Source organism: Microcebus murinus, chromosome 10, assembly GCF_040939455.1.
Source record: "Microcebus murinus isolate Inina chromosome 10, M.murinus_Inina_mat1.0, whole genome shotgun sequence".
NCBI lineage: Eukaryota > Metazoa > Chordata > Mammalia > Primates > Cheirogaleidae > Microcebus > Microcebus murinus.
The window spans coordinates 49,637,536-49,652,482 of NC_134113.1; the positions used below are offsets into that span (position 1 = coordinate 49,637,536).

Sequence of the window (14,947 nt, forward strand, 5' to 3'; positions counted from 1 at the left end):
AATATAATTTTTAATAAAAATATTTTGAATAAAAATAGTTCAAAATATTTTCTATATTTTATTTATTTGACCCAGGACTTATTTAGAAGTGTATCTCTTAATTTCCAATGATAGAGATTTTCTAGTTATCGTTCTGTTGTTCATTCCTAGTAAAATTGTACTGTGGCAAAAGAATGTGCTCCATATGGTTCAGTCATTTGAAAATTTATTGCATATGTTTACCATCCAGTGTATAGTCAATTTCTGTAAATGTTCCATGGATGCTTTAAAAGAATCTAGGTTTTGCAGTTGAGTACACTATTCTACATTTGTCTATTAGGTGAATTTATTAGATCTCTTGTTGCAATCTTGTGGAATCCTAGTGACTTTTGTCTTCTTTCCTATAGTTATTAAGCAATCCATGTTTTCAAAAATATCTACCTCCTATAGTTCTTTCAATTTCTACTTTGTATATTTTGAAGCCATGTTATGAGGTAGATACATTAAAACATAAAGTTTGTGTCACAACTCTTAGGATTTGTCTAGATTTTCTGTTTTTTAATGGAAAACCTCAACAAGAACAACAAAACAGAAAGTTGTTATATTTTCCTGGTAAATGGAAACTTTAATCATTATAACATGCCTTTAATAATTCTAGTAATGTCTCCTGTCTTAATGTTTTTTCAGAATTTCATATGCCATACCAGCATTTTTATTAGTATTTGTATTATGTACTTCTTTCTTTTACTTTCAACCTTTATGCTGTCTTATGTTTGAGATATGTCTGTTGTTAACAACATACAACTAAAATGTTTAAAAACACAGTCTGACAACTTTTTAACTGGATGATTTAATCCATTAATAAATAATGTTATTACTGATATATCTAGATTTAAATCTATACATTTCCTTTGTGCTCCTTTGTCTTATAACTTTTTCTTTTGTTACTTTCATCTCATCTTCCACTGGATTTGTTTTTTATTATTCTATTATTTTCTTCTACTAATTTGGATGTTATACCTGTTTTATCCTTTCAGTGATTACAGATATAATAACACACATATCTAATCAATATATTTACCTTCTACAGATAATAGAACCTTAGATCACTCATTTCATTTAGTCCCACCCAGCCCCTATATTTCAATTTCATATCCTTTCTAACCCAGAAGACATTATAAGCATTATCATTTTGCAAAGTCAATGTTTGCTTATATTTAACCATATACTTACCATTTTTCCTGCCCATCATTCATCCTTCAACCTTGGATTTTCATCTAGGACCCTTTATGTTCTGCCTGTAGTAGTTTTTCTTTGTTTGTTTGGTTTAATATTCTCTAGTTAGAGACTCGGTGGTTAGTTGTAAATGTTCTGTTATTTTAATATATTCCATTGTTGCCCTGGAGAGTGAGCTACTTAGCTATCACTCTGGTCTTTCCTTGGAGAATAATCTTTCTCTGGCTGCCTTAAAGTTTTTCTTTTTATTATTGATGTTTTGCATATTCACTATGATGTATCTCAGTGTGGCTTTTTAATTTATATTGCTCGACATTCATTGGACTTCTTAAATCTGCATTGTAATGTCTTATTAGTTCCAGATAATTCTCCATGTTTTATCTCTCTCAGGTTTCTTAATTGCTATTTGTGTCCTCATCTATAAAATGAAAATAATAACAGTAATCATGACAAATGTAAGTATTTGTTGATAAGATATAAACTGCTTAGCACACAGTGCTCAATGATTGATAGCTACTATCATTATAGCACTTAAACTGAGTCTTCCCCCAATTTGCCTTAATGTCATAAAGTATTAGAAATATGCAGGTAAATTCAGAGCTAGACAGAAATTAAATAATCACTAGTTAAGCGAAGTAGAAAATGAAAGCACTTTCCATTAAGAATCAATAGAGTGGTTACCATGGTCTTGAAACCAAAAAGAGTTAGGTTAAACACTCTCTTTATAACCTGGAGTAAGCTATTTAACCTCTTCAAGCCCTAGATCTTTATTTGTAAAATGAGGATCAAGAAAGAAAAGAACATAGGAAAGGTGTGACAGCTTGTTCTAAGTTTTAAATGGAATTCTACAATGCTTTTAATATTTAAACAAAAGGCAAAGATGAAACTATTAAAATTATTTTGGCAACTTATAGAAAGTCAAAGAGCATTATAATAATTCCCAATTTTAATACTCTAAACTTTTTTTGAGCAGAAAAGAGTATTTCAGAACTTTCATGAGATTATATTTACCAAATAAATTTGCTAAGGTATGCCTGTTATATTCACTCAGCATTTTTAAACCTATTACATGTCAGGTACTGATGGTGTCCAAGGTGTAAAGATGAATGCTCTTGAAGAGCTCATAGTAGATGATCCAGATGTTTAATCAAATAAGTATAATAAAATGTGAGCAATGAAAAAATAGTGATACATACAATAGGCTACAAGAACGTAGATTTTACAGAAGATATTTAATGTAAGCAGAGGAGATAGTCCAGCCAATGAAAATAGGAGATTGAAGTACATGATGTGAAGATTTCCCATACATGTTGAGCATCCCTAATCTGAGAATCTGAAGTCCAAAATCCAAAATATTCCCAAATCAAAACCTTTGTTAGCACGGACATGACACCGTCAGTGGAAAATTCTACACCTGACCTCATGTGATGGGTCTCAGTCAGAATGCAGGTAGAGAACACACAGTCTATTCAGTGATCTCAAGGGAAAAATAAAATTGCCTTCAAGCTATCTATACAAGGTGTATATGAAACATAAATGAATATTTTGTTTTTAGACTTGGGTCCCATCCTAACATATCTCATTATGCTTATGCAAATATTCCAGAATCCAAAAATATCTGAAATCTGAAAGACTTTTGGTCTCAAGCACTTTAGATAAGGAATATTCAACCTGTATTTAGAAAAGAGCAAACAGAGCTAGAACAAAGGATATGTTCTGTGGAGTAGCATCATATGCTACATGAAAGATAATTTGGGGTCATACTGTGCAAGTCTCTATGTGCTATGTTGAGGGGTTAGGACTTTTATTCCACAGATATTGAGAAGCTACTGAAATGTTCTATCACCTAAAAATGTGACAGAGTCAGATTTCTACTTTTGGAGAATAATGGACACTAGTATACACAATCGACTAGCTAGAGTGAAAAATCGAAGGCCACCCAGTTAGAAAATTATCACAATAATCAAAATGAGATATAAAGATATAAACATAAAAACATAGTCATAAAATGCTTTCAATGCATTGGGAGAATGCCCTTTGAACTTAGAATAACTGCTTCTCAGATTTGCTATTGGCTCCAAAATTGCATTTGTATTTGCACAGCGTAAACATTTATTAGATTCCTTTAAGATATTTCATAGAAAAATGCAATTGAAATTAGTTTCTTTGAAAATCATATGCAAAAAAATCAATTTTATTATAAACTAAAGAAATTGTAAAGGTTACTTACAGAAAGAATCTTCATTTCCCCTTTTTTTTAGAAAAGAACACTGGCTAGTAGAGAAGGTGGAAACAATGATCAACTAAGATTAAAACACTATTGTAGTACAAAATTCAGAATCATGACTTAACCAGTCTAAGGAAATATCAGTAAGGCTTATCGGAAACAGTGGCTTGGCATAAAAGCATGAAGAATTGAGTTCCTACCCCCCTTCACTCTGCACCCCATCCTGCTGCCTGAACACCCTCAGTTAAGCAGTGATCAGCTCTTTGATCTCTACCCTTTTTAAACAACCAAATAGCTCTTGGTTTGACCCCATAGCTAAATTTCCTCCTTGTAACAGGGCTTTTATTTCTGCATTGGTAGTTAAGTTGGGATTTTATAAAGAAAACTTATAATAAAAAAAGACAATTTAATATATCTTATATCTTGTAATATTTGTCTAAATTTAAATAATTTAAATTTAATGTCTAAATTGAAATAATTTCGTGGCTATCCTGACTTTTTCCCATACATAAAAATTTTTCTTTAGTGAGAGAGGGCCTATGTACACAGGCAGAGTAAATTAACTCCTGCCTCCAAGTTGCTGAGAAAATGAATTGCTTAAGAAGATTAGAGTCATTTTCTTTACTTAGAGGTATTCTTGACAACCCACACTGAAATTACATAAGATTAACTCCATTAACACCATTTCCCATTCTTTAAACTAGTAGCTTTTTAGAAAGCAGCATTTAGACTGAATAGTTCAAAGCATATTTTAAGAGGAGATCTCAAAATGCTTAGAAATGCTAATATAAGTATCATTTAAGGATTTAGAATGGGGTGCTGGGAGGTCAAGTAACATATTGGTCATAGAGTGAGCCATAAGTGAAATGGAAAGAGGCTGCTTGTTTTTCTTCTTGCCATTTAGTCTGCATATTCTTTTTGTTGGTGCCACTTCAAATGAAAACCTAAAGAGTATAACATTGTCTACTCCCTCAGTGACAGAGATGCTATTTTATCTTATTTTTGTCTTTGCCATAATATCTTGTAGAGTGCCTTTAACTTAGGGTCATTCAAATATTTGTTGCTTAATATGTCACATATTTAACATTGCTTTGTGGCCTAACAAAAAAATATATAAAGCACAGGGCTTAGAAAAACAAATTAAAACAGTACCATAAAACATCAAGCTATCTCTAAAACAGAAGCTTTCTGAAATTTGAAAGCAAAATCCATAACTCAAGCACTAAACTTTAAACTAGTTTTATTAGCTGCACAGACCAGTGCTATTAAAAGGTAGAATTTCTTCTCTGGCAATATGTAGGCAAGAGCCACCAGAACAATTATGAACAAATGCAATGATAATCCATTAATTCCCATACCTTACCCTCTCTGAACCTTAGATAGTCTTCAATATTTTTAACTGCAAAATTAACACACAAATATATTTTTTTAAAAGTTCTAACATTTCAGGAAAAAAAATTCCTATTTTTCTACTTCTCCACATATGCCTCCAACCTCTTTTTCTACTCTTACATCAATGTAAGAAAACTTTGCATTAAGTTATCCAGAGCTTCATGTTGTTTTTGGTTTCTCAAAGGTTATTCCTAGGTGGAAAATGTGGAGAAATACTGACCTAGATATTTCTTAAAGATCCTAATTTGAACAAACTGCTGAATCCTCAGATTTAGAAATAGTTATTTCCATTTATAAAAAAATAAAAAACAAAACAAAAAAACTCTATAAGTTTGAATTATAATTACTTTATGCAAAGACAGAGTCAGATAAGATCTCAATAGAAAGACATTAACCATTTCATTGCAAAAATTTCATCAGAGAGTAAAGTAATATTAACTATAATTACACTGGCTGAAATTTACTGAGAATTTATAGGCACTGGTGTTCTTAGTGTTTCATAAGATTTTCTAAAATCAAGTCACTATCAATAAAATTTTAAGATATGGCATGTGATCACCAGTACCTCTGTTCATAATAATATCTTGAATTTGTATACGTTTCATAATTTTATTTGATATAATACTATCCTGGACTGAAAAATAAACACTAACTTCAAATTCTTCAAATCTGAGAATACCACAACAGAGGAAATCAGTGGGTTACTAAAATCAGTGGTAGAGCCCATCTTTGAGTTGAGATATTTTCAACTGTACCAGTATTCCTTAAAGTTTTAATCATTCATGTTTGGCTGTCATAATTACTGCTGTATCTATACTATTATTTATATAATACCTTTAAATTGATTCTTTTTAAAGTTAAATTTAGTTTTAAAGGAAACCTAATAACATCACATAAATGGGGAACCAGAATTGTTTGCTATAAAAGGTAAAATAAATTCAATCAAACAAAGCAATCAAACAAAGCAATTTGTTTTTGAAACAAATTCAATCAAACAAAACAAACTAGAAATAAATTATAGTTATAGATTGTCGCCTGCTGATATTTGTAAGCCTGAGGCCTGCATAGTCTGTTAAAAAGGTAAATCAGCAAGTGTTAGTGACATATGTGAAGTAGTGTCAATCAGCTTTCTCCTTTCTTAAACAGATTGACTGATAAGAGGACTGAAAGAGAAATGAAAAAGGAGCAACTTTCTTACTATGCTTTTTCAGTGATATTTAACACTGTACCAAGTACCATTTAAAATAACCTACTAGGACCTGCAGTGATTTTGCATATTATTGTGATACAAATCTGAAAAGATTTTGGGAAATACCCCAAAATAATTTGAGAATTTGCTGAAGGATGTCTTTTATTTCTCTTTTGGTCTCAGAATCTCAAAAGGAAAGTTGTTTCTCTCAAGACATGCCCAATATGCATATTAAATCAATGGCAAGTAATATCAAGTTGGTGGAAATGAAAGTTATTATTTAAAAAAATTGTTTTCAGAAAGCAAACATTGGTAGAGGAAAACAGTACTGAACTAGGAAGAATAATCAAGTTCAACCATACACTATCTTGTTTGACCTTGAATAGGTCAATAAACCACACAGATATGTTTCTAATCTGCAAAATAAAGGAAAATACTACTGCCACATAGAGTGGGTTTATGGGTTAAGGTGAGAGATACTGGCATATCAGATAATCAATAAATGTTAGTTAAGTCAAAAGTTACATGTGACTTTCACTTTTTTATAACTCAAAAAAAATGCAGAAGACCTCAATTTGTTTCACCTTCTTGATCCTCAGGCACTATTGCTCAGTTTCAAATGCAGCCTTGGTAATTAAAACTAATCCAAAGATCATGCTTAGGAAGGCCTCAAACGCTTCAGAAAAACTGCAAAAAGCTAGGTGATTGGCCATCAGTTGGTCCAAAGTATATTAATAAAGTCCTTAAACTGAAAAAAATTAACATGGAAAATATTATAGGCATATAAAATAATATTCCACATAAATAATATCTGAATATATTTTATGGTAACTTGAAATAAATCAGTGATCCTTTAGCCAAAGTAATAAGCCAAATAAATAAATAAAGATGTCTAAAATTATAGTGCCATCTGCAGGCAAAGAAAATAATATCAATGACAGCACATTTAAATAGTTTTACATTTTCTAATTACTACTCAACATTTAAGAGAAAACTAGGATTTAATAATTTATATAATTCATTTTATAATTATATTTACAGGATATAAGGTATCATGTAAAAGAAAATTAAAGAAGTTTTTCCAAACTTTTTTTACTATCCAATAGAGTATCATGTCATTCCCAATAAACATTACAACCATGAAGCTAATTTTTTAAAAAACTAATAATACAATATCCAATTTTTGCATGTTGAGAATTACTTATTGCTAAGATATGTAACGACAAAACAAGGACATTTTTAGTATTAAAAAATCCAAAACCCCATCATCTTAATAGAATGGCATTTTCATTTTTTTTCTCTTCCAAATTTGCATTTGCAGACATTTATTTAACAATAGCTATGTGCCAGGCACTTTTTAAAGCTGCTTTATATCTATTAACTCAGAAAATCCTCACAATTATCCCATTAGGTAGATAATATTAACATCACTATTTTATAGACGTTGAAACTGAAGTACATGAGCTTAAATAACTTGCCCAAGGCTGCACTGCTATAAGTGGCAGAGCCAGGGTTCAAAGTAGGTGAGTTTATGTCCAATATCTGTGCTTTTAACTATAGTAACATGTCTCTCATTTGTAAAAGCTGTTTCAGTGTATTACTGCATTTGTAATACATGTGCTCTATTTTGGGGGGACATTTCTCAATTAACTAAAAAGTTCATGACTATTTTTAATAACTATATATTTTGCCATTAGGTTGGTACATCTCATTTTATTTACATTAGTTATTTAATGATGAGATTTGAAACTATTTTTAATTTCTTTAATTACATATAAAAAGGCTGCAACAGGCAAATTTTGCATTGCGTATAGCTTCTTTTCCTTCTTTTGAATTTTATTTACGTATGCTAATATTTCCCCAATTTGACTTAAGTATATAAAGTGCCGTATCACTGATAAACAATGCTCTATACTGCTTTTCAAATTTCATCCCTATATAGTATTACCAACAATTAAAAAAATGCTCAGATATTCCCAAAGCATAACAGTTATTTCTACCCCCTCACACACCAAAATTTAACAAATATAAAATGGTTAAGGATGATTTATAATGTGAGATAGTTAAACCAACAAACATTAACATTTTCAAATGGGCAAAATGTTTTATTCCTCTAGCAATATAAAAGGTGGAGATAATCCTATTTGTCACTTATGAAGTTAGCATTGTCTTGATTCTATAAGTGACTCACAATTAATAATGTACCCAAAGTCACTAATGAGTGTCAAAGCTGGAGTCTGAACACAGATCTGTCTGACTCTAAAATCTGTATTTTAGATAACAGATTAAAAATAATGAAAAGACAAGATGGTCAATGCATGTCAAGATATAGAAGTTATATAAAAAACTGCATATCAATCTTCATCAAAGATTATGTATCTCATAAAAAGATAATAACTACCCTGGGGTAGCCAGCATAAATAGAAGGATGGTATTTCCCTTATATATTGTCCTAATCAATAATTTCAAAAATAGGAAAGGATAACAATAATAATTAGCAAAATGCTTCATTTACCTTTTTCTCCAAACATATGCTTTCATTGAAACTTAGTTTTGCCTCTGTTCTAATCAAGGAGCTAGAGAATATGAACATCACCATACAAGGTTTTTTCCCTAAATGTTATCTTGCAGTGTTATGTTCCTACTGGTTTAAAAAGACTAACTTTTGTGACACAGAATAAAGGTCACTAAAACATTGTATAATAGAAAGAACATAGACTTTGCAGTCAGATCGTAAATTCAGACCCTGACACTCTCTAGCTATATGTCCTCTGGAACATTACAGCATCAAATTCCAACTTCTCAGGATGCTGTGAAAGTTAAAGGAGGTAACAATTATGAAGTTCCTAGCACATGGTAGATTCTCAAGAAATTTTAGCTTCCCTTCCTTCAAAGAGTGACATATATATATATATCAAGGGTATCAGTTTTAAACATCATGCTTCATTATTTCCCTTAGACAAACTGTAGCATAACATGAACTGTCAAGATCAAAAGAGATCAAAAGAGACAAAGTTGCTTCATCTATGTGGGAACCTTCCATTTTGACATCAATGTCATGATCTTCCTTTAGTTGGTACGAGAGATTATAGGGATGTTTCAAAATCTGTCTATAGCATCCTGGTACATTCAGTTTCAGAGCAGGTACTTTAAACCTACACGTTTGTAGTCCATCTCTGCTAAGTTTTTCATGATACCACTGCCCTACTTTGTTCTTTGGGTACTGAATATTGTATCCAAGTACTGGAAGAACCACCTGTCAAAAAGAAAGGGGAAAAATACATGGAACAGCCTTCAGAAAGATACAATACAAAGATATTTTAAATTTATTTTTATGACTGTGATCTGGATTTGTAAAAAACAGTCTCAGGATATAAACATTACAGTCAGACTAAAACATGCTTTGAATATTATAATATGATTAATGTTGCCAGGCAAAGAAAACAGCTAACTAAAATCAAGGACTCACAATAATGAAGGTAATGGATGCAAGTAAAATACTCTTAGACAAACCACTGTTCAAGAAGTTTGGGTACATTAATTAGCCAATAAAGACTTAATCTCTTATACTTTCTGTAACACAAAGAGTAACCTTTACTGCTCAATCACATAACCAGTATTTTGGATGGGAATTTCCATTTTTTCTTACTTGTTTAAAAATAAGAAAGCAAACAAAAAGCTGCAAATATATGATGTTTATTTTCTCAGCTGCTTGTGAGTAAACTGCATTTTGTGGGGTTTTCCTCCTTTGCTAGTGACTTCTATACCATTTTCTTGAAGAGTACCAAAAGGTAGTCAGAAAAAAGAACACGGTAAAAAACTCAAATATACACAATATGAATGAATCTCAAATTCATTATGCTAAGTAAAAGATGCCAGACACAAAAGGCCATATACTATATGATTCCATTTACATGACATTCTTTGAAAGGCCAAACCATAGTGACAGTAAATAGATCAGGGATTGCCAAGGCCTGGGAATGGGAGTAAGGGTGAACTACAAAAGAACACAGGGAAATTTGTGGAAGAGATCAAATTGTTTTTTATATTGATTTTTGTGATGGTCATATAGCAATACCTTTATCAAAACTTGTACAACTATAAACTGAGAAGAATGAATTTAACATAAATTATACCTTAATTTAAAAGATATTTAAAAAGAGGAGGTAGCCTGAGAAACATTTTGCCTTTTGGGAACAATGTCTGTACTTAAATCTAAGTGACAGTAATTTTTAAGTAAATTTACCTGATATATTGCATATGTCCAAGCTGATTCCTCTTCTTTGGTTACTAGATGAACCTATTTTTAAAAAACATAATGAAAATATGTATGATTCCCAAATGTTCCATAGTTCTGATATGTATAATTTGATTACTATGTTGAATATATGTACATTCAAATAAGATTTTTTCATAATTTGTTTTTGAAGGAGTAGACTACATAAAAATTAGGATGATTCTTTCTGTTTTAACCACTGAAAACCAAAGTGGAAAAAGGTGAGGCAACACTTTCACCTTAGTAACTAATAATCTTTTTCTAAATCACAAAGATTTTATTATGCTGAATCAAAACTCTGCTTCAGTAATATTAATACCAACCCCGCTCCACCCTCACCAACTTCTGTCCCAACAAATATCATAATCCTCTTTGTAGAAGTGATGCTTTTCCACATTTGTTTTACAGAATAGTAATAAGTGTCACAAGTAGGAGCAAAAAAAGAGGTATGTGATACACTTAAGTTTGAGAAATGCTGATATCACAGAATTAACAATTCTGTTTCCTTTTGTACATAAAAGCTCAAGTAGAAAGGCAGCTATCATCTTTCCATAAAGGTAACAGTATTCCATATTCCTAGAAGCAATCACCATACAATGTAGCGTCTAGATCCCCTCTAAATCTGCTTGCTTTTGCCTCAATTCTCCCTAGTTTTATCAATAATGTCTCTCCTTTTTTGTTTTAAATCTGAATTTGTTTGTTTATTGGTAAATAAACTCTTTTGACTACTGCACTCAGAAATCCGGAGCTATAAAGCTCCAGATGTGAGCTGACCAAAATACAAAGGACAAACTACATGGGACTATGATTTCTCTTGCATCATTTCTAGCTTTTTGTCTTTCAAAGATTAACAAGTATACCTGTAATGCTGTGATTTAAGTAATTTATGAAAATACTGAACAAACAATCAAATACAGAACACCGTGCTTTGTCTTTAGAGAACTCCCTCCAGGTTGATATCAAGCAAATATTAATTAACAAACATGCTTTTGCTATATGGCTGATCCCCTAACTTCTTTTTTTGTTTGTTTTTGAGACAGAGTCTCACTCTGTTGCCCAGGCTAGAGTGCCATGGCTGGTGTTAGCCTAGCTCACAGCAACCTCAAACTCCTGGTCTGAAGCAATCCTCCTGCCTCAGCCTCCCAAGTAGCTGGGACTACAGGCCTGCACCAGGATGACACCTAGCTAATTTTTCTATTCTTAGTAGAGAAGGGGTCCCACTTTTCTACTGCCTCAGCCTCCCAGAGTGCTAGGATTACAGGCATGAGCCACTGAGCCCAGCTTTCCCCTAACTTCTTAATTGTCTAACTTACATTTCTCCGTTTTTCCATCTGGCTCACAGAAAAATTCTAAGAAAATTATAAGCAACTTGAAATAAAGATACACCTGTTAGTCTAGTAATCCTATCAAAAGAGAGAATCAGATTAGTTTCCTATAATTTTTAACTGTAGATGCACATTACATACCCCATATAACATTTATTAGGAACCTTTATCTTATCTCTTTTCATCTTTTATATTTTGAGCTTCTAAGTCCTATCTTTTCTTTTCTCAGTGCTAAACTAATAAATGTTCTCTCTTCTACAGCTCCAAAAAGAAAAGCAGATACAATTCTGATCATAAAACTGTCCTTGTATATGTTATTTTGAACAAAGAAATCTTATAAAATGTATGCATTTCAGAAATTGTTGCTGTAGATTGTTAAAGTAATCTTTAATTTCCAAAATTCTGAATTAGAAACATCTGACTTACTAAATAATATGCCACCCAAGTAATATTTAAATGGGCATGTTTTCTGGAAGGTATTTTAAAAACCCTACGATTTTCCATTATTTATCAAAAGATCACTGATATATCTTTTTTCCCCCACATAAGGTAAAATAAAACCTAAATGATGCTAAATTTCTCTGCACAGAGTTTGAAAGCCTGTTTTGCAATTAAATGACCATTCTTAGTAATACACGCTGCCTCCTATAATCACTTACTCATGTAAATATTCATAAACTACCCATGTAATGAAACAGTAAAGCAGCCATCTGTTGTTCTGACTTGCACAACCTTTATTCCCTCTTTTCTGTTAGTAGCACCCTAATTTTCCAGCGGGCCACCCCCAGTACTCAGATACAGGTTAGGTGGGATGGTTCCAGGAAGGGAGCCTGGGTATGTAGGCTTAGCCAATCACATACTCTGGCCATGCTTACTGGGTCAGTTCTGTACATGTGACCCAAGCCAGGCCATTTCTAGACACTGATGCTCGATTTTACATTTTTTATTGACACCTTTAGGGAAGAAAACTCTCTTTCTTGCAGAGAAATAAGTCTAGAGTTGTAAGAAATAAGACCAGAGTCACTAATAACCACCTTGTCACAAAAGGTATAAGCAGACTGGGAATGAATCTAACACAGAAAAGCAGAGCTGAAAGGTGAAAAAAATGAGACAGATTATTTAAGAAACTTAAGCCCCTAAATACAGCTGTGTCTGAATCAATCATGGACTTTCAGTTATGAGGACTAATAAAGTCCTATCAATTTTTTCTTAAATTACTATGGTTGAGGTGGGTTTCTACTACTTGAAACCAAAAAATCTTCATTCATACACCTAGAATTAGGCCATTAATTTAGACAGAGCTTCTTTTATGTAGAGTTAAGTCCATTTTTTATTTTTGAAAAACTGTACCATGCTCTAGCTTTCAATGCTGACACCTTTTCTATACCCCATAATTTCTCCACTGGAGAGCATTTGGAGCTAGGAGTCAGGCAACTGGGTCTCTTTCTAGTTCTGCTACCTATGCAACTCTGAATCTGTCTCCTCTCCAATCTGCATCTCAATTTTCATTTCTATAAAATGGGAGTTAGAAGAGAGGGTCTTTAAAATCCTTTTTCCTGCAAAATTCATTGATTATATGATGTTACATATTTAAAAAAGCATTACTCAAAATTCCTTTACTAATTTTTAAACTTTATTTGTGAGACTGACTTAATATTCGAGAATAATAATTTGTTCTTTTTACATTACAATATTATAAGATGAATTTCATTGCATGATTTACAGAATCTAATTTCATTACATGAAACCTACATAGGTAAAAATACTCAAGGGGGAAATCAAAGGATCAGCTTTTATAATACAAATTACATTAAAATTTCATTATTCTAAATGTCTCTAAGACATTGTTAAAAGGAAAAAAGCAAGTTATGAAATCACATTTACATAAAATCACATTTACGTAAAAGACACATGTATAACATTACATGTCCCATTAGTATAAAAATCTTATTATTTTTCCTTTTCATATTTTAAGTTTTGAGCCTCTAAATCCTGTCTTTTATTTTATTTTAATAGAATAAAAATCTATTTTCTGTGGACATTTATGTGAAAGTGTAGAGAAGGTCTAGAAATACACATGCCCAACAACAGAGGCTAATTCTCTGGAAGATTGGAAAGAAACACATTAGGTGGGTGGCAGTGATGACAGCTGCATCTGTAATGTTTCAAATTTTATTTTAAGGGGTTTGTTTTGTACACTATATGTGTAATTTTTAAAATATATTTTTGTTTGTTTTTTTAAGAGACATGCTTGCTCTGTCACCCAAGCTGAAGTACAATGACATAATCACAAGTCACTGCAGCCTCCAACACCCTGCAGCCTCCAACACCTGGGCTCAAGCAATCCTCTTGCTTCAGCCTCCCAAGTAGCTAGGACTACAGACACACACCACCACACCCTGCTAAAAAATTTTTTTTGTAGAGATAAGCTCTGACTATATTGCCCAGGCTGGTCTTGAACTCTTGGTCTCAAGCAAGCCTCCCACTTCAGCTTCCCCCAAAAAATGTGTTCTTAAAAAGAATCTTTACTACCTTTGTACCTTTCACCTCATACCACTGACTATTTTTATTTTTCCATTTACTGACACGTAGAAAGCCTCATCTGACAACAGAGTAGAGGTAGGAGCTGAATAAATATAAGTAAGAAAAAAATTAAATGTATGTTTATTTTTAAAGTGTTTCTAATATTATGGCTTCTGAAAACTAATGTTCCTGGTACGGTTACTATTCTTGGAAAACTGATGAAATGATACTTACTTTACTATTTGGGAGATGCTCCTTATCAATATCTTCCTCCAAACAGACCAAATCACCCTCCACTACTCTTGATCCATAGGTTGCAAGTCTGTAAGACACTGCCTCATTCCAAATTTTGCTGCTATACGCATGAACGTAGAATATGCGCATGGAATGAGGAAAAGAGAACCATGCTTGGACACAACCCTCCTCCGTCATGCCAAAGCGATGCAATGATTCCAACAATGCTCTCTCTCGAACTTTGAACTCAGGCATTAATGAAAGGGTACCTTTAGCATCCTCTGAAATAAAGAATAAATCAGATAGTCAGCCTCTTTTATTTAAAGGCCAGTTATAAATGCCTTTGCTATGCTCTCTGAATGAGAGGCAATGAACAAGAATATGAAAATAATGTTCAGAACTATCAGTTAAACTAGCTACACTCAAAAAACAACAAAGAAAAGTCATTCATTATATGGCCCTCCTTCTGCTTTCTCTGCTTTAGAAAAAAAAAGTTCAACCTTAGTAATGGCTTACCAGAGTTCCTTACTCCAGAATAGAGATAAACTTAAAGTGTTTCAGAGGAC

The 14,947-nt window shown here is 32.3% G+C and overlaps 1 protein-coding gene across 4 annotated transcripts in view; it reads right to left on the reverse strand.

Moving 5' to 3' along the window:
* Positions 1–4,665: 4,665 nt before the first annotated feature.
* Positions 4,666–14,947, reverse strand: part of PUS7L (pseudouridine synthase 7 like) — a 33,800-nt gene continuing 23,518 nt past the window's right edge. For all 4 annotated transcript variants that reach the window (XM_076007193.1, XM_076007195.1, XM_076007194.1 and 1 more), the window contains 3 exons: positions 14,382–14,662; positions 10,270–10,323; positions 4,666–9,279 (listed from right to left, as the gene is read on the reverse strand). In XM_076007193.1, coding sequence (XP_075863308.1) covers positions 8,953–9,279; positions 10,270–10,323; positions 14,382–14,662 — 662 coding nt within the window. In that variant the 3' untranslated portion in view covers positions 4,666–8,952. The remainder of the gene's footprint in view (positions 9,280–10,269; positions 10,324–14,381; positions 14,663–14,947) is intronic.